A 26867-nucleotide genomic window follows, 5' to 3' on the forward strand; every position below is an offset into this window, starting at 1 on the left:
ACCAGGAGAGCTCTCCCTGAACTGCCAGCAAAGGGCTGCGTTACCAGGCTGCCTTTGCAAGAACTGCAGTGTGAATCAGAACTGCAAGTATGTTTTCACCACCCAAAAGTTAAAAGCATGCTAGGTTTTGTTTGAGGCAGCTGAATGGGAGGCATCAAGCACACAACCCCTGCGCTCACCCAAGCAGCAAACCAACCCCCTCACCCCCAGGGCTTGGCACACACGTGGCACTGCTAAAGGCACCCCAAACACACAGCACTGGTGGGGCAGCCCATGCACACAGCTTGCTTTCCCTGCCTTTTGCTGAGACAGATCTGGAGGGCTGGCTTTGTGTCCAGCCACAGGCCCTGCCTGCTCTAGGAGCTCTCCCAACACAGGAGAGGCTGCAGTTCAGGTATGGCATTGCAGGTACTGACAAAACTGCCATGTTATCACCTCAGAGTCCTCTCTTGTTGCCAGAAAGCCTCTGTGATCAACCTGTCTTCGTGATCTGCCTGTTCTGGCTGTGACCTTAATCCCAAAGACACATGTTCATGTGTTCATCAGCATTTTAATGACCAGCACTGAACCTGCTCACAGAACAAGAATCAGAAGGCAGGTCCTGCTGAGAATGAGCAGTGGGAAAACAGAATTGTCATAATTCTCAGGCTCTTTTCTACTCTGCATCCCCTCCCCAACCCCTTTAGTAATGCTCTCTTTGGATCCACCTGCCAGAAAAAGTTAATTCTCGAAAAGATAGTCGGGTGTTTGAAAAGCAAGGCTATGAGGTTTGACAGTTATTTAAATATAAGAACTTGTTCATTCAGATTTTAATTGAGTTCTACCAGTTGAATCCCTCTAAACCACCCTAACTAAACAATTTTGTTCATTCAAACATGCTGAGGTAACTAAGATCCCAAAGAGCCACACAAATGCCCATGGGCTCAGAATCACACTGCACCACACTCAGCCCCTCTGTACTGCCCACACAGCCTGACTGCAACCTCAAGGGTGGAAAACATGGTCCGACTGGTACCATACCCTCCCTGCTCATGGCAGGAGATGGTGCTTTGGGTATCTCACAGCCATTGTTGTCACACATTGAAGACTCCAGACTGAGCCTCAAGTCCGCAGAGGTGGAGACTAAGGCTTTGTTTTTTGATCACTCGTCTGTGATCTTTATGAATACATCTAGTTTCTCTGCAACAACGACACCAGCTTTATTTCTCACGGGCTGCAGCTGAACCCTCCCTTGCCACACACGGAGCGCTTCCCAGCTTACTCTTTAGTTAGGGCGCGCATTACCACGCTTTGGAAGGGCCAAACTGGGCACGCAGCGACCTGCCAGCCTTCCCCCTAAATTCACTAAGAGCCAGGACGAAGGCACCCCGGAGAGCTCGTGTCCCGAGGCCCTGAAGTAGTGACGGGCCCCGGCCGCCCCAAAAGCCTACAGAAGTAACTAATTCACTTTATTTCCGCACCGCCCGAGCCGCTCCGCCCGCTCGCAATGGTATCGCCCGCTCCCCCTCCGCGCCCCACCGCAATGGTGCGGCCCACCCGCCATTTCGCCTCCCGCCGCCCTTCGCTCCCACATTTCGCGCCACACCGCTCGTGGCGGGCAGGGGCCAGAGTGCTCCGGCCAATCAGCGGCGGCAGCGGCGGCAGCGGCGCCGCGCGCTCCGTCTCGGGGCGGGGCGGGAGGGCGGCCGCGGCCCAATCGGCGGCGGTGCTCGGCGGCCGGGCCAATCGGAGCGCGCGGAGGAGGGGGCGGTGCGCGCGCCCTGCTCCGTTCGGTTTCCGCCGCGCTCCGCTTTTGCCGCGAAAAAGTTGGCAGCCAGTTCAGGCGGGGAGCGAGGTGCGGAGCGACAGGGGATCGGGATCGGGATCGGGATCGGGATCGGGATCGGGATCGGGATCGGGATCGGGATGTCCCTGGGGCGTGGCGGGGAAAGAGCGCGGCCAGTGCGTGGGGTGCGGTGCGGGCACTCGGCGAGGGGCGAGCCCGCGGGGCGTTTGGTGCGGGGCGGGGAAGGGAGGCGGCTGGGGCTGACCGAGCGCTCTCGCCCCTGCAGCGGAGCAGCAGCCGCGATGTCGGGCTTCGATGACCCCGGCATTTACTACAGCGACAGTTTTGGGGGAGACGCGTCCGTGGACGAGGGGCAGGTTCGCAAGTCGCAGCTGCAGAAGCGGTTCAAGGAGTTCCTGCGGCAGTACCGGGTGGGCACGGACCGGACGGGTTTCACTTTCAAATACAGGTGCTGCTGTGGCCCCTTTTTTCCTTCTGAGCCTTACCCATCCCCACCTGCATATCCAGTCTGCTTTTCACCTTCCTCCCGCAGTGCACACCCCATACAATAACCACTTTGTCTCTTCTCGTAGGCCATTAAAAGATCAGTATTAAGAGATGTTCATATTCAATCTGATAGAAAAGCAGAGGTCTGATGTTCTCACAAATTTTTAGGGAGCCAGACAGTGGAAAAGGTAGCAATAGAAGGATCCAGGCTGTCAGGCTTGCACTTAGTTCTGAGATTCAAAGTCTGTCTTTGAAGATGTAGTGCTTTCTGGTCTGGAGAACTGTCTGTATCCATTAAATCACTGCACCACTCTCCATGTGTGCCTTCCAAGTCTATGAAGTTTCTTTGGTCACCCTTTGCCTATGCAGTTGGGAGACACAACATTGTGAAAACATGAAGATACATCATAATCAAGGGCTAGAACAGTCTTTCACCTCTAAATTTCATGAATCCGGGCATTTTTAAGGAAAATGTTTTCTGTTCTGTTATTACTTCCTTTGTTTTAAACTACGTCTTATGTATTGTAGTTGTTATCCTATATAGAAATTTTCTCCTTGTTTATTTGGTCGTGTAACTCCAGTTACATTGCCACTGCAAGCACTGGTGTCCCTGGTCTTATGTCACCTTTCAAAGCAGGCTTGGGTGAAAGATTGCCCAGGTTCCCCTGCACTTCTCCTGGAACTCACCTGATGTCCCTGCTTGCTTTCCAAACCAAGGACTCCCTGCAGAACCTGCCTTTTCTGATCCCTGCTTGTTCTAAGGCCACTGTGGGTGACTGGTGCTTTCTGCCCTGCAAACCTTTGCTGCTTCCTGCCTTCTAGGGATGAGCTCAAACGGCACTACAACCTGGGGCAGTACTGGGTGGAGGTGGAGATGGAAGACTTGGCCAGCTTTGATGAAGATCTTGCGGACTACCTTTACAAGCAGCCAGCGGAGCACCTGCAGCTGGTAAGGATGGAGGTTGGCAAAATCATTGGCAACCTTGAACATTGTCACGAGAGCAGCTCTGATATTCTTCTGTAACAGACCCACTGATAGCCTATTGTTCCCTCTCTAGTTGGAAGAAGCAGCAAAAGAAGTCGCAGATGAAGTCACTCGTCCTCGTCCCTCAGGGGAGGAGGTTCTCCAAGACATCCAAGTGATGCTGAGGTCAGATGCCAACGCAGCCAACATCCGCAGCCTGAAGGTGAGGGGAAGTGAATCGGCTGCCATGCAGAGCAGTGTGTGTATGGGTGTGATTGCAGGGGAGCACCCTTTTGCTGCTTGGTCACATGGCTCAGGACACAGGTCACTCACTAATTTACATGTGGCGTTACTCTGCAGCTCAGATCTGATGGCAAAGGGCTGTTACTGCTGGTTCCTGCTGCAGGGACATTACTGCTGTTAGTGGTGCTCTGCACAGAGTGTTCTGTCCTTTGCTCTCATGCTTTCTAGTTTCTCATCCATTTTCCATTGATGGCTTTCTCACCTTCCCTTTGCTTTTCCCTTTTCAGTCTGACCAGATGTCCCACCTTGTGAAGATCCCTGGGATTGTAATTGCAGCAACCCCCGTGAGAGCCAAAGCCACCAGGATCACCATCCAGTGCCGCAGCTGCCGCAACACCATCAGCAACATCGCAGTGCGCCCAGGCCTGGAGGGCTATGCTCTGCCCAGGAAATGCAACACGTAAGGACTGACAAGGGCATGCACAAGAAGGCTAGAGGGCAAGAAAAGACTGCATTCCCTCTTACTGCTCCATCCCATGCATTGCAGAATCTGGTCCCTGTTCCATGAGGCAGCAGTGTCTGCACTGCTCTGCCTCCACCCTTGTGATGCCCCTGTGCCAGCGTGCAGTCCTGGCTGGCAAGTTCTAGCTGTCCATCTGTGGTCATGCTGGTTGTGACCCTGCATGGTCAGTGCTGCATGCAGTGTTGAGTGACCGTGTCCAGGGAGTTCTTTTTATTCATAGGGAGTTTCACCAGGTTCATTCCTTCCTCCAGCCGTCCCATAATACTGTGTTAAGTTGCTCTCGTCTTCCAAACAAATTCCTTGCTTCCATACGCCCACTCTTGAGGGGGCTGGTTTGTGTTACCTTCCTTAGGGATGCTTTTCTACTAGCCTTTTTATCCTGCTTTACAGCTCTTGGTGCCTCTGAGAACTGTGAGCTTTAGGCTGCCATTGTGCTGCAGCTCTCGAGGCAGCTAGTGCTGGTGGGTTGTGTCTTTGGGCTCATACCTGCCAGTATTTATTTTCTGCACCTGAACTCTAATGCAGCTCAAGAGGGGTTTGGGCTAGGGATCATTCCTGTGTGTGGTCTGTACAGCACCTCACTCCTGATCCCTGACTGCATGAGTGCATCTGCACACTGGTGTTGCCCTCCATGAAAGCCCTGTATGGAGTCAGGCTTCAGTCATGCAACTCTGAGACAGCAGCAGGATGTGGAGCTGCTCTTTGTCACAGAGAGCTTGTAATCTAGCCAGGCAGATATGCCTTGAGAGACTGGGAGGTGGATGTCAGCCTTGTCACATTGCTAATTGCTTTCTCACCAGAAACCACTTAACATTTGCTTTGTGCATGAGGTTGTAAAAAAAAATGCCCTGCTGTGCCAATGAGTCTGTGCTGCTACCTTCTGTGTAATTAATGAATTACTTTCCCTGCCTGTAGCTAGCAGGGAAGGGGTGGGAGGCAGGGAGAGTGCTCAGACAAGTATCACCCTGTCTCTGGCTTGTTCTCACGTACACATCTGGCACTTGTTGAAGACAAGTCAGAGGGCTTGGTTGCCTTTGGTCTGGCCCTGTGCGTCTGCTCTTACCTGCTGATGTAGCAGTGCTTGGAAGGGGCAGCTGCCCCTTGCATTTGCTGCTATCCCCTCCACAGGTGTGCTCCAAGGGGTGGCTCCTCAGTGCTAACAGCCTTCCCTGATTGATCTCTCTGCACAGAGAACAAGCTGGCCGCCCAAGGTGCCCTCTGGACCCTTATTTCATCATGCCAGATAAGTGCAAGTGTGTGGATTTCCAGGTCCTGAAACTGCAGGAGTCCCCGGATGCCGTGCCTCACGGGGAGATGCCCCGGCACCTGCAGCTCTACTGCGACAGGTACTGGTGCAGCCTTCCCACTCTGCCCCTGCTGGCTGTTGCTGGTGCCATCTTTTCCCACCACCACCCTCTGCTTTTCCCTGTTTCCTCTTAGGTACCTGTGTGACAAAGTTGTCCCAGGGAACAGAGTCACTATCATGGGAATTTACTCCATCAAGAAATCTGCGCAGAGCAAGAACAAAAGCCGTTACAATGTGGGGGTGGGCATCCGGAGCGCGTACATCCGAGTGGTGGGCATCCAGGTGGATACAGAGGGCTCAGGTGAGGGCTGCTTTTGGTGTGCATTTGGTCTATGTTGATAGCCTGGTGTTGAGAGACACTCTTCACCCTGCTCCTGAACAAGGTGATCCCTCAGCAAGAGCTGTTTGAAATTACAGCCTTGATCCTCCTCTGCTGTTTATATAACAGAAGGTTCAAGCCATTCTAGGGGTCCGACTTGCCCTGGGTTCTCTATAGTCATGTCCTGTAAGGCTTTTTCTCAGTCATATTAAATGAGGAGGTCTCAGCCTGAGTCTTCCAGGGTGTTTAGGTTAGAATCTGCTAAACCATCTTTGAGGCTCCCAGCTGAAGTCCATGCCTAAAACTGTATTTAAAATATGGTCCTGACTGTAATTCTCCCTCTGGTTCCTGCAGAGCTGCTTTGCCCAAGATCCTTGCTTTTTTCACCTGTCTCTAAGGACACAGCCTGCCTTGCTGGGTTAGCAGATGCTTGCCCTCTTCACCCTTCCCACCTGGTGGCACTTGGCATGATCTTCAACAGGGAATTTTGGTTGTAGTACGAATGGGGGGAATGATACAATTTCCTTTAGAACCTCCATTTGTTCACTGTTGCGACATTCCCCTCATCCCTGTACAGGACATAGCTTCACTGGCTCGGTGACCCCTCAAGAAGAGGAGGAACTTCGTCGCCTTGCTGCCATGCCCAACATCTACGAGACCATTGCCAAGAGCATTGCACCCTCCATCTATGGCAGCACTGACATCAAGAAGGCCATCGCCTGCCTCTTATTTGGAGGCTCCCGCAAGAGGTGGGGAAGAGTCAGTCTTTGTTATCAAAGGCAGTGCTTTGTTACCAAAATAAAGGCTCACCATCTCTCCTCCCTCTCATCTTCCCAACCCCGTCACTCCAGGCTCCCAGATGGGCTGACCCGCAGAGGGGACATCAACTTGCTGATGCTGGGGGACCCTGGCACGGCCAAATCCCAACTGCTGAAGTTTGTTGAGAAGTGTTCACCCATTGGGGTACGTGGCTTGAGGTGCCCACTTGTAGTACACCCCTTTTCTCTCTTCTGCTCCTTGTCTAGCCCAAGAGACAAGACCGTGGTAACAGTAAACACTTGCCTGTGCATCCACAGGTAGACTTGCTGGCAGGGGCGTGAACTGCCATTTTCAGTACTAGCCTAGAAGGAATGGGGAATGAGAGAGGGAAAGGAACAAGGTCATGCCTTTTATTATGCTGTGAGCCAGGCTGTTTGCAGATGTCCAAAGACGTGCTTGGTGCTGCTGTTTATTGTTGAGACTTGATCAGCAGAGGGGCTGGCTGGTCAGGACAAATTAAGTTGACTGCATCTCAGGCACGGACCTCCAGCCTGAGCCCAGGCACAGAATTATGTTTTCAGCTCTGGTTTTTTTTTTGTAGTCTCTATTAAACTCAGCTTCTGACTATTGTTCCCTCCAGGGACAAACAAAGCTAATGCAGCAGCCCACCAAACAATGAATCACTCCCTCTTCTGTGCTTAATATCTGTGTTTGTGTCTGCATGCCCTCCAGTGTGTCGCAGCTGCTTAGTCCGAGGCTTGGGATGAGGCAATAGTCCTGCTCTTGCCCAGCACATCTGCTTTTTATGTGTGCTGAGGGCTTTTGCTGGATGTTCTTCCCCCAGGAGCTCTGGATTTTGCGATGCCGGGGGTGCTTTGTCTCTCAGCTGGAGCAATGGGCTCCTGGGTGCTGCTGCAGCTGATGTACAGTCCCTTTCCTTGTCCCATATGCCACTAGGTGTACACCTCAGGAAAAGGCAGCAGCGCTGCCGGCTTGACAGCCTCAGTGATCCGTGACCCTGTCTCCAGGAATTTCTTCATGGAGGGAGGAGCCATGGTGCTGGCAGATGGAGGAGTGGTGTGCATCGATGAGTTTGACAAGGTACCTGTGGGGCTGCCTGTGTGTCAGTGGGAAGGAGAGCCCTTGGGATGCCAGCCTGTCAGGACAGCCCAGAGCTGCAGGAGGAAGGGCAACTCCTCTGAGACTCCCCCTCACTTCCCTTCTTGGAAGGGAATGCTGCAAGGGAATTCAGTTACATCCTGCCCTCTTTGGCAGAGGTCCTCAGAGCTTTATGTTGGGGGTCACTTCAGTAAGTGTGTAGCAGAGGTGACTGACAGTGACTTTTTTCTCCTTGCCTGGTTTCTCTCCCCTGGGATGAAAAGATGCGGGAGGATGACCGTGTGGCCATCCATGAGGCGATGGAGCAGCAGACCATCTCCATTGCCAAGGTGAGCTGTGGATTGATGCATGCTGCCCTGAGGTAGGGATCTGAGAGCCCAGTAACCAGTGGTCACGCATCTTTTGGCAGAACTGCCCATTTTAGAGTCCAGGTAGTGGTATTGATGGTGCTGGTATCTCTGGTCTGAGACCAGTCAGCCCTGCCTGGAGGTAGCCTGAACTTGATGGCTTCTCCTTGCTGGTGGCTGTCAGGCAGGCTGCACCTGCAAACCCATGCTTTGTGCCAGAACTGGCCAGGAGGACTCATCCCTGTCTGCCCAGTGTTTGTCTCAGATCACAGACCTGGGGTGATGTCTCCTGTGTCTCTGCTCTTGACAAGGGGTTTTAAATGAAATTGTGCAGTACTCAAGTTTCAGCTGAAGCCAGTCCCCTCCAGAAGGACATGTGGGTGCTGCCCCATCAATACAGAGCAGTTGGGTGCTATTTATGGGGCTTTATTTAAATGCAAGTGATTGGCAATGAGTCCTTGAAAATGGCTTTCAACCTTTCACTGAGTTAATGACCTGCTGGGATATGGAAGTGGTCCTGACACCATCCTTTTTTTTTGCCTTTGCCCACAGGCAGGAATCACAACCACACTCAACTCCCGCTGCTCGGTTCTGGCAGCTGCCAACTCCGTCTTTGGGCGTTGGGATGAGACCAAGGGCGAGGAGAACATTGATTTTATGCCCACCATCCTGTCCCGATTTGACATGATCTTCATCGTTAGGGATGAGCACAACGAGGAGCGAGACGTGGTGCGTTGAGCCGCGCGGGTGCAGCTGGGACTCGTGGTGCCCCTTTCCTTGGGAGGAGGAGGCAGGCACGTTCCTGCTGTCTGACTTCCTTCTGCCTTCCCAGACACTGGCCAAGCACGTGATGTCCTTACACGTGAGCGCCTTGACGCAGACCCAGGCCGTGGAGGGCGAGATTGAGCTGAACAAGCTGAAGAAGCTCATCTCCTTCTGTCGGACGTGAGTGACGGGCGAGGGTTTTTTGGCAGTGCCCTGGCTGCTCAGTGGGAGGCAGCGGTGAGAGGCCAACCACCCAGCACTCTGGGTGACCTTTAACTCCTGCCTTTAAAAGAGGATGCAAGAGGAGCTTGCAGTGATGCTGCAGCACCCAAGGAAGGGAGGAGTGCCCAAGGGACCCTCCCCAGTGGCGCTGCCTCCAGCTCCTGTCCCCGCTTGCAGGAAGTGTGGCCCTCGGCTGTCAGCAGGGGCGGCGGAGAAGCTCAAGAACCGCTACATCCTGATGCGCAGCGGCACCCGGCAGCACGAGCAGGAGAGCGACCGCCGCTCCAGCATCCCCATCACTGTCCGGTGGGCAGCACCCCCTCCTCACCCCCCAAAACCTCTGGGATTAGGGCTGCAGTACTGGGCTAATCCGGGAAGGGGGTTGGCATGGTGCTGGTATGTGAGGGTGTGGCCCTGAACACTGAAAGTGCTGTGGGGGGAGGCAGGAGGTACCCGGAGTGGGGTAGGTGGGGATGGCAGGAGTCGAGGGAAGCAAACACTCTTGAAGCTGCAGTAGAAAGCAGGGAATGTTTCCTGTGGCTGCAGGCAGCTGGAGGCCATTGTACGTATTGCTGAGTCCTTGGCGAAGATGAGGCTGCAGCCCTTTGCCACCGAGGCAGACGTGGAGGAGGCCTTGCGGCTCTTCCATGTGTCCACGCTGGATGCGGCCATGTCAGGCAGCCTGTCAGGTGAGGAGGAGATGTTCTGTGCTGGGGACAGGGGAGACATGCTGTAGCTGGCTGCTCAGAGCATGGAGAGACAAGCTCCTCTCCCAGGACCTGGCTTGTCAGGGCCAGGTGCTAGACGTCCTTCCTGAGCAGAGACAAAACAATGCTTGTGGCAGCAAGGGGCCATTGTGGCTGTGGGGCTGTGCCTCACAGGGAGGGCAATGACCAATGACACTGAGGATCTCCTGTGCTGCTCAAGGGAGAGCTAGTCTGGCCCCTTGTGGTCCCAAGGGCAGAGTCTGGTGTTGGATATGGTTCCCCAACCGATTAATCCTCTAACATCTTTCTGTGTGGAGGTGAAGACAATGTTTCCTTGGGCAGCAGCATGAAACAAAAGGTTCAAAGGGAGCTCCAGCAGTCAGGTCCACGTTCAGTTGTGTGGTTGGAGTTCCACAGCCTTTTACAGTGGAGTTTTGCATGGGTTCCCTAAAGTCTCTAAGCTGTGCAGGTATGGTGGGAGACACAGGAGATGAGCACTTTGTCTTGGAGAGTGACTTCTGGGTGGCACAAAGAGCTCACCCAGTGTCTCCCTGCAGGGGCTGAAGGCTTCACGACCCAGGAGGACCAAGAGATGCTGTCCCGTATTGAGAAGCAGCTCAAGCGCCGCTTTGCCATCGGCTCCCAGGTGTCTGAGCACAGCATCGTCCAGGACTTCATGCGGCAGGTGGGTCAGGGACCCCAGGCAGGGCTGGGCTGTGAAACCAGGGACCCCAGGCTGCTGCTGGGGCCATGAAACCCCTTCTTCAAGAGCAGACTGGCAAGCCTTTTGGTCATGCTTTTGAAGTTGTTTGTAGGGAATGGTATGCAATGTGATTGCAGAGTTTAAGGGGACTCAGGCAAATTTCTGCAAAAGTTCTGAGATCTGGGGCTGGTTTATGGTTCTACCCTTGAAACCAGAACTGTTTGATTTGTGACACTGGCTGCAGTCAGATCTGAAATAGTGAAAGGGGAAGGAGCGTTAGTGTCTTGGACTATTGGGCTTACTGCTTCTAGAGAGTCCTAGCCAGGCTTTAGCAGGGGTTGCAGGTTCCTGCTGAGCTGTCTGCTATTCTGTGCTGGCTCATCTTGCCCTGCTCTCCCCTCTTGCAGAAATACCCAGAACATGCCATCTACAAGGTACTGCAGCTGATGATGCGGCGGGGGGAGATCCAGCACCGCATGCAGCGCAAGGTCCTGTACCGCATCAAGTGACCTCCGTGTCCCGGGCTGCAGGAGGGAACTGCTGCTGCTTGACACCTGCCCCGGAGCAGGCAGAGTGCCCCTGGGAGTTGGGGCCTGCTCCTGAAAGAAGCTTTTCCTTGGGGAGTCAAAAAAGCCTGAGGCCTCCATCTTGAACCAGGGTTTGGGGTGGTCAGGGTGTCCCTTGTGTGCTCTGTTGCTGCGTCATGTCCACATTTCTTTGAACTCCAAAAGCTTTTAGTTTGTATTAAAATAAAACCTGATATTGGTAGCTCAAGATCTTTGGCCCTGAGGGGCAGAGGGGATGGATTCCCTTCCTTCTTTGAAGGAGTGCAGGATTTTGGATAGAAAGGTGACCCTCCTGCCTGCCTTCTGTTATGCACTTACTCAGGCTCCAGCCTTATGAGCAGCACTAGCAGCCCTGAAGGCAGAAACTCATTTCTCACTCAGGGTTTGTCTATTAAGGCATAAAGCCTGTCAGCACAGGCTGTCCAGTTGGGCTCAGGAGTGCAGGAGGCACTTTACCCACTCTCTGTGTGCAGTCTGCTGCTTTCTTCCCCCTCAGCCAGTGGCAGTGAAGGAAATTATTGCTGTGTGTTACCTTCTTTTAGCTAATCCTTCTTTGCTTCCTCCCAGGGCTGCAGCAGGGAAACCCTTTACCCTGCAGTGTTAAAGGGCTGTGTGAAAGTCTTGCTGGAGGCATGGGCAGAGTTCCCTGCTTATTCCAGTGAAGATGCAGATGTAGGATAATGCTCATGAGCTCTAAGTAGTCCCTGCCACCTCCTGCTTTCTGCCTGTGGTCTTGGGGAGGATTGTCCCATGCACCAGGAGCCTCTCCTGGACACTGCCCCAGGGTGCCCTTGTGCAGATACCATTCTGCATTTGCAGCACAACTTTGCACTTAGAAACTTGGCAGATTTTTGTTACTTCAGGCAAATTATTACTGGCTCTGTTAAGTGTTCTCACAAAGATGGATGGTACTGGTAACTCCCTGCTCTCAGCAGCTTGAGGCCACCTTGGCTGTGAGAACACTGGTGGGGCCCTTGAAGAGAGCAGAGTGCTGAGTGAGCAAAGCTGCTGCACATCTTGGACAGGTTGGTATCTGTGTCTGCTTTTGGGCTGACAAATCCCAGGAGAGGTTTCAATAGCAACAGAAACATCAGGGCCAGCAGAGGGTACCAGAGTACCGAGGATGCCAAGCTGTAGCCCTGCTTGTGGAATTGCCTCCCTATCCTAGAGGGGAAACCAGGGGTCCCGGTGGGCTGTGGTGTGCACTCAGTCTGGCAGCTGCCACACGAGGGCTGGGCCCCAGTGCCACACCCGGGGGTCCAACAACATCCCTCTGCTTCTGGGTTCTGAGAGACACATAATGCACTCCTACGTGGTTATGGAGTTGGAAATCTGGAGGGGCTGGGGTGGTGGTGGTATGGGAGAGATTGCAAATTAGAGAAACAGCCTTCTCTTCATTCTCCAATTTTTGTGGTTGGGGACAGCCTTTGTGGAGGGCTAGAAGGAAGAGGCTGGCCCAGACTCTCAAACAATAGGCAGGGATAGGTCTCATTCAAATGATTTTATTGCCCTTTGTTTCTGCTTGTGCCAAGCACCTCATGGTTCTTGGAGCAATCAGTGCTGGGGCAAAAGGGGGCCACTTGTTTTCCCCTTAGGAAAAAAAAACAGGCACCTTCTGTACTCACAGTGCTCCCTACATGGAAAAATAAGAGAAGACTGTTGCTGCTCCATGGAGGGGATCATCTCCAGGAAGAGAAGTGAATGTGGGAACAATGGCCACATCCTCCCCTAGAAACCAAAGTTCTCCAAACTACCAGTGTCTGTTAGAAAGCATCCTGCCCTCCCCACGAGCTTGCAGTGTCAGGAGTGGTTCTCAGAGCAGGGGCAACACAGGCCTGCTGGTTTTCTGCCACGAGCCACAGTCCCTGCAGAGCTGTAGTGATGGGTCCTGCAGGTCTCTCAGGCCCTGCCACCATCCTACAAGTACCTCTGTCCTTGCTTTGAAGGTGCAGGTAGTATCTGTCTGTGGTCTTTCTTTTGGAGGTGCTCAAGAGCAGAGCAAACTGGGAAGTAAGTGGGAGCATCAGTGTACCCACAGCCTACTGTTAATGCTGCCTCTGGAGGAGACTGAGCCTCTTTTCCCAGGTGTGAAACGAACACCCAGTGGTGGGGCTGTGTGGGGAAAGAGATGGGGATAAGGTAAGGGAACACAGTGCTCTATTTCCATCATGTACCTTCCTTCCCTCAGACTCCCCCTCATCATCACAGGTTTTTTTCTGTGGTGGAGCAATAGGACATGGCTGGATTTTGGCTGCTGCTGGCTCCCAGTGGTGGTCATGTGTCATTCAGAGGTTTTAAATAAGCCATCATCTCCAGGAACATCAAACTGCTGGGCGTTGGCAGGTGTGGAGGTTGGAAATTCTAATTTTTAAATGTTTTCGTGACATGATAGAGAGCTAAGGGAGATTTCTGCAATGGGGATCAGAATGATTGATCTCTTCGTGCCAAGAAATGTGTTGATTATATGGTATGAGGTTATGTAAGTGTACACACAACTTGAAACAACATTGTTTAGCAATTAATGCATGCAGTGTTATCACAGGAAGCAGAGCTGGGATTTGCGCAACTGGTATTGTTTGGAACTTGAGATCACCTGTTAGCACTGACTTGTGCTGAACATAGCACTGCAGGTGGAACTCTTGTGAGGAGTAGCAGTTCTCAGCTGGATAGGTGCATGGCACACTTGATAAGGGATTGCTCATCCTGCTGGTGAAGATGACCAGATTTTTCCTCAAATGAAATGATAACTACTTCATAAAGGACCATCATCCTCCTGGTGAAAGTGTCTCTTTTGGGTCTCATCTGAAGTTCCGGCATGCTGAGATTTGGGATAAAAACCAGTCAGGTGTAGCCACTTCTTGCTGACCTGGCCTTGTCCCTTCCTCACCTCAGTGCTGTCTCTGGCACAGGAAGCCCCTTCCCTACCCCTGGTTGTCCCCTTGGGAAGCACAGTTGGATGAATGTAATCATCCCAAAGCAGGCAGTCGCCAACAATGCTCAGGCGCCTTTGATTCAAAGCCTCAGCTGTTGTAGAAGACTTTGACCTCTTGCCACAATGAATTAGTGCCTGAAGAACTTGCAGACCACAGCTAATTCTGCATGAGATGGGTTAATCTGTGTGAATGCATCACTCCAAGGAGATCTAGTCCACTGGGCTCTTGGCAGCATTTTTGGTTGTCTGAAAACCTTACCTAAGCTGCACCAGGGAAGGTTTAGGCTGGACATCAGGAGGAATTTCTTCACAGAAAAGGTGATTGGAATGGTCTGCCCAGGGAGGTGTTTAAGGAATGACTAGACATGGTGGTATTAGGTCATAGGTCAGACTTGATGATCTCAAAGGTCTTTTCCAATCTAGTTGATTTGTGATTCTGTGAAGCTCATCAGAATATTTCTGTGAAATGTCAGTGGAGCTCCACTACTGTAAAATCCAGCAAAGCTGAGTCATCACATCTGCACCACTTAGATTTCTTCCATCTCTGTGTAGGATGAGAGCTGTTGCAATGCAGCAACATAACCTCTGAGCATGTTGTGAGTGTCACTTCCTCCATAAAATAAAACAGAACCGAACTGCAGAGTCCTGAGGGCTCTTGCTCAAGGATGTGAGATAAACACTGCTGAGTGGGATATGCTGATATGGGCAATGTGAGAAATAATCTCATCTGGTCCAGCAAGCACCAATCTCAGACAAATTAAGCTGGTGCTCAGTTCCCCTTTCTGCTGCTGACTTACTGGACTAGTTGAGCAAGTGAGTATCTCCTTGCCTGTTCTGGATAATAACCTTTTTGGAGCACGGATCACTTCTTACCATGATTTTGTGCAGTGCCTGACAGAACCAGTAGCCCAATCTCAGCAGCAGAGTTTCCCTGCTGGCTTAAGTAACATTAACACATTCTAGGGCTTCTCCAGCCCTTGTTAGGATGAGAAATGATCTCCTGCAGGCAAAGAAATTCCCGTGATTTGCTCTAGACAATGCCAGAAAAGATCAAGAAACCAAGGAAGACCATAGTGCAGCAATGCTGTGCTGCCATGTGGAACAGCACACATATCATGGGTCAGGGGGCTTCTGAAGTGCTCTGCTGGATGGGGCTCTCATGCTGAGTCTCAAATCCTCTAAGTCTGGTTAACAGCCTGTATCCCCTAATTCTGGGCTAGGTTCCTTCAAAATCCCAAACCACTCATTCTCCCACAGCAGTGAATGTACCAATGTCTGCTACTGCGCTTTGTCATGTTTTGCTATCCTTTTGCAACATCCTTTGCTCTTTCCTGGACACCACTGCTGGTGGTCTCTCCCAGCAATCCCAGGCAGTCCTTTTACTCCTCCTCCCCTCCACTTCATGCCTCATGCCTGCTCTCTCTTCTCATCTGCATGGTCATCCCCTCCTATTTCCCTTCCTGGGCATTGTGGTCTGTCCCATGCCATCTTACAGAGTGCTTAGCAAAAGCCTCCCTGCTTCACAGGCAGGAAGGACATCAGAATATAACTTGCTGCATCAACTCTCAGCATTGCTTGTTAGGAACAGGACATTCCCCCTGGACCATCTGCTGCTTCCTGTCCATTCTTCTTCTCCTTGCCCTTCAGCTTTCACCCAGCAAGGTTCTCCACCTTCTCTCCTCATTATTTATCTTCACCTTATCTTGCCTTCCTTTTTTTTTTTTCATAAACTTTTTTTTTCCTTTTTCTCAGACTGGTGTGTGGGCAATTTGGCCAGAAATCCCACAGATCTCTGGCGAGGAAAGCCACGCAGCACTGGTTTATAAGCCTTTTGGACCCTCAGAGCAAAAGCAGGAGCACTTATCCTGCTTGCCTTGATCCCAGCACCCGTGGACTGCTTGCTGAGTGGGAAGCAAGTCTATCCATAGCTGGCCACACGCTGTGTGCCCGTCAGCACCTCTGCAGTTTAAAAACACATCTATGAATAGATACACAGGCATCCTTCCTTTCTGGAAATCCTTCACTTGATAGAGTCTGTCAGGTTTCAAACTGCACCTGGTACTTTTTAGACTCTGACACAAATGATTAAAAAGGTGAACTTCAGTATTTCACTAGGACTCTGGAACTAAGTGCATAATGTTAAAGATATTTCTAAGGTTTTTGGAGAAACAGTTGACAGCTCATCTAGCATACAGGTAATATCACTGTCCTAGACCCTTGCACCAGAATAAGATGCACATTCTACATTATCATTTATCTTCTATTTGTGTTTTGTAATGAGGAGGTGTTTGGTAGTCTGCCCAGGAGTGCAGAGACTGTCACCAGTCTCGGAGGTTTGCCATTCATGTGGGTCCAGCAGGTGAAGGGTGAGGGCATGAGCTGGGGAGAACCAAAGACACAGAGGAAAACAGCTTTGACAGCACCACAATGCTCTAACAAACTGCTCAGTGCCAGAGTGCTACGTACCTGATGGTCAGCCCAGATCTTTTGGCAGCATAGCTGCTGCAATGGGGGAACTACAATGACTGATTTACCTGGCTTCTCCTGAGTCAGGAAATTAAAATATCATGGTTTCCACAGTAACATCACTACTGCCATGCTGCACCAACATTGCTTTACTGTGCCCTATTCAGGTACAAATGCAACTTACAGTAATAGATAAATCACATGCAAAGAGGGTGAAGCTTCTGCTGTTGCATCTCTTGCACTGGAGAAAAGGGTAATGCTAGGTCAGAGAAGCAGCTCAGGAGAAGGCCAGCATTTGAGTCCCTCCTCTATGAGAAAAAACAGAAGACCTATTTGTTTGTGGCTCATGTTGGATGCCCCAAACCCAGAGACAAAATTTACAGTCATGACCCCTTCACCTTTCTTGTTCCTTGGAGGATAAAATGGTTTCCTGTTTATTCCAATGGGCAGCTGTTGTATCCACAGGGGAGAGCAGCACTCATGGTTAATGTGGCTGATGTCCAGACAAGTTTTGCAGAAGTTGCGTGTTTGTTTGCTGGGCTGTCCAGCAGCTGCTGAATGTCCTGCCTTTGGGAATAGGGGACTCCCAGGCAATTCTCAGATGCTAGAGCATGGGAGAGGACTTGTTCCCCCCACACCCTGGATCAGCAGCCAGGGTAGAGGTCCAGAGGTCTTCTTCAATATCTGCCATGTGCTGAAGTATTTTGGGAGCTGTTAGGTTCTCCTCTGACTTCTTCACCTGGTTCGTGTGTGCCCCAGAGATGTACTGTGTTACCCATGGGGGAGCAGAGGCAGTGCTCTGCCTTGGGGTCCCATAACCTCAGCAAATGCTGCTACACATGAGTTGGGTTGATAGCCAAGGCTATGAGACATCCAGGAGCAGTGAGGGAAAATTCCTGGAGTCAGTGCTAAGGCAAGGGAAGTCTTGGGGTGTGGACAACCTCTGAAAATATTATCACCATGGGAGTCACTTCTCAGGCTGCTTTTGTGGTCACTTGGCCAGAAGAAAATGTCCCAGGATGTGGAGGATGCAGCTCCCAGGAGGTTCTCTGCCAGACATGCCATCACCACAGACAATTTTTGATCTCCTCCATCAGCGTGGAAGAGGCAGTTAAAATTGAATGCCCATGGGAAAGAAGTATCGAAGACAATTAAATGCTGGAGAAAGACAAACCTCATGCCCTCTGTCTCTGTATGTTTCTCTGTTGACATCAAGAGCACTTCTCATGTTTACTTTTCTTTGCATCTGCCTGCCAGGGCTGTGTTGGCTGTTTATGTTTTTTAATGTTATATTGACCCAGATTTGGAACAGGCAGGTGGTGATCCAGGCAGTGGGTTTGTATCTGACTCTGTTTATGCAGACAGCTATGAAATGCTGAAATGGAAAGAAATTAAAGCCTAATCTCCAGTGACCCATACACAGGCATCAGAGTCACCATCAGTCTGGAACTGGGGCACTGAGACACAGGCTGAAAAGTGGAGACCTGGCAAGAGCTGGCCTAATGAATCAGTTGTGCCCTCTGGTCAAGCCCTTGCTGGTACCAACCCAATATATTTACTCTTTGGCTTTGCTTTTCAGCAGCACATCCTGTGTGCACCTCCAGGCTGGAAAAGATGTTGGCTCACAGGTATTGCCAAGGGCTTTGGAGAACTCCTGTTGAAATGGTAATTTGTTTTAAGCATGTCATCCACCTGCATATGACATAAAAAAAGAATGTGAATGGTTCTGTTCTGGGTCACAGCAAGCAGCAAGAGGTAGGTGAAACCTGTACAGTCCAAATGACTGTAACTTCTCTGCTAGTTAATTTCTCTGCTTTTTCTTGCCACTTTTGTGGCCTCCCTCATGTAAAGGTAACAGCAGAGGAAAAGGAGCAGTGAGAGGCTGCCCAGGGTACCACTGGGTGCTGGTGGAGGCAAGGGAAACACAGGGCTAGTGGGAGCCGCTGGGAGGGGAGATCTTGTGTAAAGCATGCTAGGGCAATCCCACTTCCCAGTCCTAAACTGGTTCCCAAACGGTTGCCCAGGTCTGTTATGATTGTTTGGGTTTATTGCAGCAGGATGTCAGGAAGAGTCCGGATCTGGGCGTTGCTATCTAGAAAGAAAGTAATCCCTGCTTCAGTGCATTTCAGCCAAATACACTGACAAATAGCAGAGGTGAGGACTGTAATATGTTAGTGAGAGAAAAAGGGATTGCAGTGCTTCTCTGCACAAGGAAAATGGGTTTCTGTTTAAGCCTAAGTTAAATATCAGAGGAATGATGATCTTACAAATGAAACATAACACCCCCAGGGGCTTATTCCTGTATCAGTCACTAATTTACTGTGTGACCTTCAGCAGTTCATTCAAGCTCTCTCTCTCTGCCTCCATCACTTTTTTTTGTCAAACAAGCCCAGTGACAAATTCCTTTCTTGCAGAGGTCTTGTGAGGATTATGCATCTCCATGAGATCCTCACGGGATATATCAAAGGCAAAGTGTTTTCTCAACGAGATCTCATTTAATCTCCTCAGTGATGTAATGTGGCACATTCTCTCATTGTGCTAAGCCTGGAGCCTCCCACTCAGAGCCCATCCCACCTGCCTCACACGAAGGCGTGTGTTGCCCTTCCGCAGCCACTTCTCAGCACACTTCCTTCCTCTCCCCTGCTTCCCTGGATATCTTTTTAGCCTCCCTAACACCTCCGCCCTTGCCGTAGCACGCCGGTCGTCACAGAAGAGCCCCAGCCTTGGCACAGATAGGCAGAGCCAATCACTTCCCTCTAAAGAGAGATGTTGCCTCAGCAACCAAAGTTTTGAAGATGGGCAAAGTTCTGAAGAAAAATCCCAACCAATTGTGATGGGAAATGACACTTGGGAACAAATGTACCATGTTGCCATGGCAGCCTGAATACTTGCATAGAACTTGGTGTTTTGAAAATATGAAAAGACTGTGCTTCAAATTAGTCCAACTAACTTAGTGCCTTTGTCAGGTAGCTGCACTATGCCAAGGGTCTGGTAATTGTGTTTTATACCTGGCATGTGAATGACTTCATCACTTCTGAAATGAAAATAACTTCTGCTTTCAGTCTGACAGATGAGTATTTGAGACCACAGGTTCTTTCAGGTTGCCTAGTCTGGTATTGATCTGTTAGGGTTATTTCTGTCATTTGAACTCCATCAGTTCTTGGTTGTCTTGGTTTCCACATGTGTGTTTCATCTGTTATTTCATTTGGTACACCTCTATGTCTCAGTGTCTGGGCTAAAAACAGCAGGTGATTTGTTCAAAAATATGGGTCCTCTTGCTAGTCCCACAGTCTTTCTTTTGAGCCATGAGGTGCATGAGTGGCTTTCAGGGGACACAAACCTTTTCATTCAGCTCTGTGAGCTGAATGAAACATGATTTTTCTCCATCAGCTAGATGTCTTCTCCGAATTACAGTGAGGAAGAAGAATAATCAGCCTGAAGGTATTCCTGTGCCTGTTAGACAGACTCACTTTGCAAACCCAAATGTGAACTGAATTCCTCTGAGAGTCTGTAAGACCATCAAGATCTGGAGTTCATCACCATTTGCCCTAGAAAGGCCTGATTCTCACTCGGCAACTTCTTGGTAGGGTTTCCTGTGACCAAGGAAGTAAGAGCAGAAGAAGGATGAGAAATTGAATTTTGGTGATCTACTGCTGTTATTCTTCACTGTCACAGGCAGCCAGCCCTCTGGTAAAAGCAGTGTGGGTAGGAAAAGGACTGTGAGATGCAGCAGGGAAACAGACACTGGTCCAGTGCTGAGAAGACTGAATCCCAGCTGGTTCACAGAAGGGGGCAGGTTCTCAGTATTTAGCTGACAAATAATCTGGGGCCCTGAAACAACATTTCATTCCTTGCTGGTGGAAAGCTAAGCATGGGGACAGCTCTCTCAGCTGGCCAGAGCAAATATGGCTTTGGCAAGGTCAACTCTCCTCTGTGGCAGAGAAACACCTCAGCTGAGGACCACAACACTACGGGTACAGCAAGGCCACAGATGGACCCCCATGTGCCAGCTTGGGCTGAGTGCATGCAGAGAGCGTGGTAACATGAGGACTTCCCACCTAGGCTGGGCCACAACACAGAGATCACATTCCACTATCACCTGGGACTTTTCTTTGCCCCTTGTCCACTGGAGTGTGTTTCTAATTGCCCAACCCTCCCATGCATCATATTATCTGGGGCTCTGCTTCATCATCCTCAACATCTTCCCCGCTGCCCTGGGTGGTCCAGTGGTGGCTGCTCTTGTAGGCTGTGTGGCAGTGACCTAATTTGGAGAAATTGTGGGAGAAGCATCAGGAAGCCCACAGGGAAGTGGGAATTTCTGTACTCTTTGGCAGGAGCTCAAGCCACGTATCCATCCCCTGCAGCTCCTGGGCACTCTTCCATGGGTCATCTACTCCCCTGGTCCATGTCTGCATCTCACCCCAAATGCTCCTCTCCAAGGAGACAGTTTATCTCAAGTGCTTTGGAGAGAGGAGTCACTGTTCCTAATTACTTGGCAGTACAGAGGTTTCTAGTCTCTCATTTTCCCTTGACAGTTTTATTATGGGAATATTTTTTACTCTGGGCTCTCTCCTTTGTGTTTTTGTGTGGCTTTTACAATAGGGGCTCTTCAGTGCTTGCTCCCAAGCAGCTCCAGTGAGAGACTGGCTTCAGACAGAACACACAGCTGCCTCTGAGGCAAGCAGAGAAATGCCATTTGTTCCATAAGGGTGCACACTGCTCAGGCCCAGCTCCCCAGGTTCCTCTTTGCAGCAGTGCTCTGCCCATGAAATTTGGGACTATGGGCTATGAGCTTCGCCCCTGATGGAACTCCTCTCTGCCACTCCACCTAATTAGACTTTCTTACGTGCTGTTTCTACAGAGCCATGCCAATAGATGGAAAGGTATACCACCAGATGAAGATGGGATCTGGAAAATAAATGGAAGGAACACGAGGTCACTCTAAATATTGACTTCAAATGGATCCCTTGATCTGAGTCTGTTGAGGTCTGAGGCAGTTTTGCTGGAGATTAATGCCACAATTATTTAATAAAGAAATTGTATAAAATCCATAATCATTACTACATTTGAGATTGTTCCAGTTTAATAGACAGGTAAGTGCTCAAGCCTACAGCAATGCCATTTAGGAGTTTTCTTTTGTGCCATGAGGGCTAAATATATTTCTGAGCCACACACTTTATAGACTTAGACAGAAACCTCAATCTACATAAGAAAAAGCGTAGAGAAACATCATTGGCCAAAATTAAAGTATTGCCCTGCCCATGATCCTGTCCACCACATTTTGTTATTTTGCATGGAATGGGTCTGTCTCCTGTCTGTGTACATGTATAAGGCTATCACAGTCACCATATGAGAACAGGGCATTGAAAGTAGACTTTGTGTTCTCCAGCCCAAGCCAGTCAGCCTGCCCCAGCAGTGGAGGCTTCCAGGAAGTGGGATCTGTGCAGGGTGTTCAGATAAGGAGTGAAGGTCTGTTTCATGTTACATTAGTATTTTTCGCTTGTGTTGTAGTTTCTGTTAGTAGGGATGAGTACAGTTGAATTGATGGGAATGAAACAGAACTGGTTTTCTAGAGAAGTCCCAGTGGATCCGTGGTGGTTGTTTTGCTAATACTTTATTGCTCAGAGTTGACTCATTCTGTCCAGAGGGGACCTGAGCAGCAGTGGCAGAATCTGCCTTGCCAGACAGAGCCTGGTGACATGGATTTTTTCCAGGATGGTGAAGATGACCATGTGCCATTACCTCTGACAGTTCCTCATAGGACCTGTCAGGAAGGTTTTTGCAGTGTGGCTCTGTGGTTGCCTGTAGTTTTGATGCTTGGGGTTTGATATGTGTAAAAGTTTTTGTGTGTGTGCATTCATCTGTAAGTTGAAAATTACTGTGCTGCTCAACCAAAAGACATTGTAGCTCCTTCTCAACACCCTTGAGAACTGTTGGCTGGAAACACTACCAGCATACCAGCATAAATAACCAGGGAGACCTGCAATTTCTCACATCCCAACACTGGAACATGGCTCCAATTTCTTACCATACTTTTTTTTTTTTTTTTTAAGGGGCCTTGTGACTGAATGAATCCCTGCTTTCTGGTCTCAGCAGTTGGCAGTGTTTACAGTGCGTGTACAGATGTGCAGAACCAGCTCCAGTGCCAGGGCTGGAACAAGGCCCTTCCAGCCCTGGTCTGCTGAACTGTAACTGCAGGAATTTGTTATAAAGTCAGGGAAGGAGGAAAGGAAAGAAGGAGCTGAAGGTTACACAGGATTTTGGTACATGTGTGACAGCGCAGAGAGGGTGGCATCACTGACAGTGCCAGAAAGAGGGAAAAGGGGCAGATGAGGGAGGAGAGATGTTGGTTAGCAGGGACTTCTGGAAATTTGCTCTCCACCTAAAAGCTATCTGTCCTCCAACAAGGCATGCTCTGACATCTCCAAGGCAATAGGACTGGATACATCCCAGAAGCTGTTCTTGTGCCCTAAGAGTGGCAGGGCTGCACTCTTCCTTCTTGTGTGCATCCCTGGGGGCCTCTAGCTTGGCTGTGCACTGATCTGGGCTTCACCTGTGACCATTTGCTAACACCCAGTGTGAGATGCAATGGTAAAATGAGTTTTCCAGCACCTTTCCTCCACAGATCTCTCATGTCTCACACCAGAAGGGTCAGCATCTCCTCTCAAAACTGGTTTGCACCCAGCCCCAAGCCTGAAGACTCTGCTGCTTTGAAGAGACAGTGGCAGCATGTCTCCCATGCCCAGAGGAATGTGCAGAAGACAGCAGAAAGACATGAAAGCTTGTTGATTAACCCCCAGGACCACCTGAAATCAGAAAGGAGGCAGGAAGCATTATCTCTGAGTATTGAGGCCATCAGGCTGGAGCTGGAGTACCACTGAGTGGAGCAGGCAGCGACAAGTACACAGAAATAAATGACTCACTCAGAAAAAGGTCAGCCACACTTGATTTGCCAGAGCCAATTTGTGGTGAGCGTGCAAGCCGTGACACGCAGCAGTGACCACTTTCAGACAATTCGTTTGGGGCCACCATGGATCTCCCCTCTGGGGACCATTGCCCCGAGAGCTTTCAGCCAGCAGCATCTCATCCTGAGGAGGGTGGGTTTCAGCAGAAATGGGATGGAGGGGGCACAGGCGGGGTCGTTATTGGCAGGCAGACCTGGTCAGCAAATGGAATATTTTAGTGAAATTTTTAAAAATGAGGATTTTTTTTTGCAATACTTCATGTTTGTATTGTTTGCTTTCTCACAGAGAAAAGAAAAATGCTGGGATTTCAGAAGAAGAAAAAAAACTTTTTCATTTTCAATACTTCATTTTCTACCAAATCCAGGAGTGGAAATTGGTGAAGATGGCTTCATGAAGATGGATTGAATGAAGACTCATCTTGAAAGGAATAAAATAGATAATTTCTAAACACCTTAAGGGAAAAGTGTGATGATTTTCTACAACAGCGTTTTGTCACGCTGTGTTCCATGTCCCTCTCAGTTTGCACAGAAGGTCATTCCATGATTACCCATTTAGGACACCCTTTGGTAACGAAATCCTCTCAGCAGGATTGTCCTGGGACAGCTCAGATAACAGAACAAAACATTTCTTTTTCTAAAAACAGCTCCCGGGGAGTCTCTGGACACTCCTAATCTGATTATTTAAGTGGAGTTTGAGTACAAGATGTGATTTGGTCATTACAAACTCCCATCCTTAAATATATTTACATTGGTGTTTCACAGGAATGTTTACTCCTGCTTCCCTAAGTTCCAGACATTAAACAAGTGGGTTTTGCTTAATTAAAAGCACACTGCAGGGGTGCTCCCTTAGCTGGGACATGGGAGATGAGGAAAGGAAACAAATGGGGAAAAATTAGATATATTTCTTCTCTTGGAACTGCAGATCTGTGACAGGATCTCCCATTCCACTTTTTTTTTTTTTTAACACACGGGGCTGTTTGGCTTCAGAGTTAAAAATCCATGAAACAAACCAATTCATTTTAGGTTTCCCATATGGATCTCAAAAGATATTCCTTTGTACTGCAGCACAGTTGGGAGTCTTCTGTTATCTCTTCTTTTTTCCCTCGTTTTTTCTTTCCCTGCTCTGGCAGGGTGGGATGTGTTTCTGAAGGGTGGTATACCTGCCTTTCCTGAGCAGGACTCCCTGTTCCATGGCAGAGAACAAGCCCAGCTGAGAGGGGTCAGGACATCTGGAGACAAGAGTAGCGTACATGCTGTACTCAGGGAAGAGTGCTCTCCAGAATACTGGATCCTCAAGGGTTGGGAGCCCTTACAACTCCATAATTTCCAAGGTAGGTTCATGTGATTCATGCCAGTGGAGCTAAGATGAATGTAAGGTGAAGAAAACATGGTGGTACAAGCCTGAGATCCAACTTTGCTTTGCCTCTTCCAGCAGGCAGTTTTGTGTAAGGAAGAGTACAGCATGTAGGGTAAGTCTTAAGTGGTGTTGCCTCAGAAGAACCCTTCTGAAAATCAGTGCTTACAGGAACTCCTGAGCCAGGAGATGCTTCTGAGTGACTGTGTTTAATAATCACCAAAGAAGCCAGTTACAGCTACCACAACACCTCATCAAGAAATTCCACTGGAGCAATAATGAGGTTTTTTTGCCGAGATACAGAGAGCTCTTAGTGCTGTCATTTTACTACATTTTTATACTTGACAGTTTTCAAAACACTATAAAATTATGCATGAGTGAACTGAATGCTTATGTTGGATTGTGAGCTGGATCTCAATTTGGTGCTTCTTAGCCTCTGTATCGCTATAGAGATAGATACTACCAGCACCCTGATGATGAGCAAAAATGCCTCCCAATCATAAAGGAGATTGAGAAAACAACTCTCAACTCTGTCATTATTTATAAGATGAGAATATTTCCTATTCTTATGAAATAATGTGCAAAGCTATTTTCATAGAAAACTTTTGCAGAGCATCTCAGTGTTGAATTCTATGACCAAAAAAGGGTTTCTTGGTGTTTCTGAACTGCTTTTCCTAAATCTAGGTAGTATATAGGATTTTTCACTGATCTTAGACACTTATTTGGCTCCAGAACACACGGCAAGTCACAGTGTTCTGGAGCCAAATGGTGTTCCAGGAGCCTCTCCTGGTTCTGAGTTTACCCCTTCATATGCAAGCAAAGGTTACTGTGGAGCATTCACCTCATGAAAGCATTCCTAGAGTGATGGAAGAGGAAAAAGTTCTAGCAGCTGTTGAGAAAAGAGGATTATGCAGGAGTGAAATATTTCACACAATAAGCAAAACTGAAGAAGTAAGCCAAACACTAGGAATTAGAAAACAACAGAAAGAAAAGCAGAAATATCTTGAAATACATCAGTGTATCCTCATACAGATGCCCTTTAATCAAAGGGCAGTGCCATTGCATTTGCTCTCTTCTCACCATTTAAGGAGCTCCTTGCATTTTCTGTGCATCATTGTGACATTGATCCTAGTGTGCAATGAGTAACTGTGTTTTCTTTTAGTGAAAACTTCCAGCCCCCAGCTTGGTTTCTATAGCCATGTTCTTGTAACCATTTTTGAGAGGGTGCCTGATATTGTTCCACTTATTCATTAATGTGTTGTGGCTTTTTCTGATGTAAACATTAGCCAGGATTTCATTAAGTTCTTAATAAACTTGTCCACCACCACATACATTAAAATGAAAAATTATCAATGACCCCTTTTGCAATCATTAATGATGACACGCAATTTGGCTGATGAATCATGAGTTTGCTGCAGATTTAGGCTGTAGATTTAGGCTATGTTTGTGTCCATCTCAGTGGAGTCTGTCCCCTTCTCCATGGTAACTGCTCTGCCTCTGACATCACTAGCCAAAATAGAGCATGGAGGTTATAAAATCCTGAGGGGGTGTGGGGTTGGGAAGAGTAGAGACAGAAAGAATAAAAATACAATTCAGTAAAGGAAACTTTCTCAATGCTTCAGTCACTGGACAGTGCTGCAAGCATTGATCAGGCAAAAGATGTCTGAAATATGAGAAATGGGGATATCAGGATTCCAGAGCTCAAGATTAGCATGAAGTTATTGAAACTATTTGGAAGGCAAAAAAAAAAAAAAAAACACACTGTGTCTTCTTTTTGGACTGAGTCATGAAGCACTTTATCCATATTATTTTCTTTTTTGGCATCAAAAATTCTCTTCATCACAAGGATGGTAAAGAGCCTCATGTTGGGAGTCTAAAAAGCTCTTTGACAGCTAGGGACAGCCACAAGAGCAGGGATAGCAGAGTAAGTGTACTAAAACAGATGCCAGTACTACTCCATCTTTATCATAACTTTTATCTGTGGCCTGGGATACTGCATTTCTAAAACTCAGACCCCAGAAATCATGAACTAGATGACATTAGGAAAAAGAAAAAGAAAAAGAAAAAGAAAAAAAAAGAAAAAGAAAAAGAAAAAGAAAAAGAAAAAGAAAAAGAAAAAGAAAAAGAAAAAGAAAAAGAAAAAGAAAAAGAAAAAGAAAAAGAAAAAGAAAAAGAAAGAAAAAGAAAAAGAAAAAGAAAAAGAAAAAGAAAAAGAAAAAGAAAAAGAAAAAGAAAAAGAAAAAGAAAAAGAAAAAGAAAAAGAAAAAAGAAAAAGAAAAAGAAAAAGAAAAAGAAAAAGAAAAGAAAAAGAAAAAAGAGGAGAGGAGAGGAGATTC

The 26867-nt window shown here is 48.8% G+C and overlaps 1 protein-coding gene across 1 annotated transcript; it reads left to right on the forward strand.

Annotated features, from left to right (window-relative positions):
• Positions 1 to 1679: 1679 nt before the first annotated feature.
• MCM5 (minichromosome maintenance complex component 5) lies at positions 1680 to 11022 on the forward strand. Its single transcript, XM_063394886.1, has 17 exons — positions 1680 to 1834; positions 2052 to 2234; positions 3095 to 3221; positions 3331 to 3459; positions 3767 to 3939; positions 5193 to 5348; positions 5443 to 5609; positions 6205 to 6376; positions 6479 to 6590; positions 7344 to 7487; positions 7769 to 7834; positions 8405 to 8581; positions 8685 to 8797; positions 9017 to 9145; positions 9386 to 9528; positions 10104 to 10231; positions 10657 to 11022. Exons 2-17 carry the CDS (start codon positions 2068 to 2070, stop codon positions 10756 to 10758), a joined length of 2205 nt encoding a protein of 734 aa, XP_063250956.1. The 5' UTR covers positions 1680 to 1834; positions 2052 to 2067; the 3' UTR covers positions 10759 to 11022.
• The last annotated feature ends 15845 nt before the right edge of the window (positions 11023 to 26867 follow it).

The sequence above is a fragment of the Prinia subflava genome, chromosome 4 (genome assembly GCF_021018805.1).
Source record: "Prinia subflava isolate CZ2003 ecotype Zambia chromosome 4, Cam_Psub_1.2, whole genome shotgun sequence".
NCBI lineage: Eukaryota > Metazoa > Chordata > Aves > Passeriformes > Cisticolidae > Prinia > Prinia subflava.

What these genes read in the sequence shown, in the direction of transcription:
- MCM5 (XM_063394886.1), top strand. Translation starts at nt 2,068, where the DNA reads ATGTCGGGCTTCGATGACCCCGGCATTTACTACAGCGACAGTTTTGGG. An exon ending in CCAACATCCGCAGCCTGAAG is followed by an intron (nt 3,460 to 3,766) that starts GTGAGGGGAAGT and finishes TTCCCTTTTCAG; the next exon opens with TCTGACCAGATGTCCCACCT. An exon ending in AGCATCCCCATCACTGTCCG is followed by an intron (nt 9,146 to 9,385) that starts GTGGGCAGCACC and finishes CTGTGGCTGCAG; the next exon opens with GCAGCTGGAGGCCATTGTAC.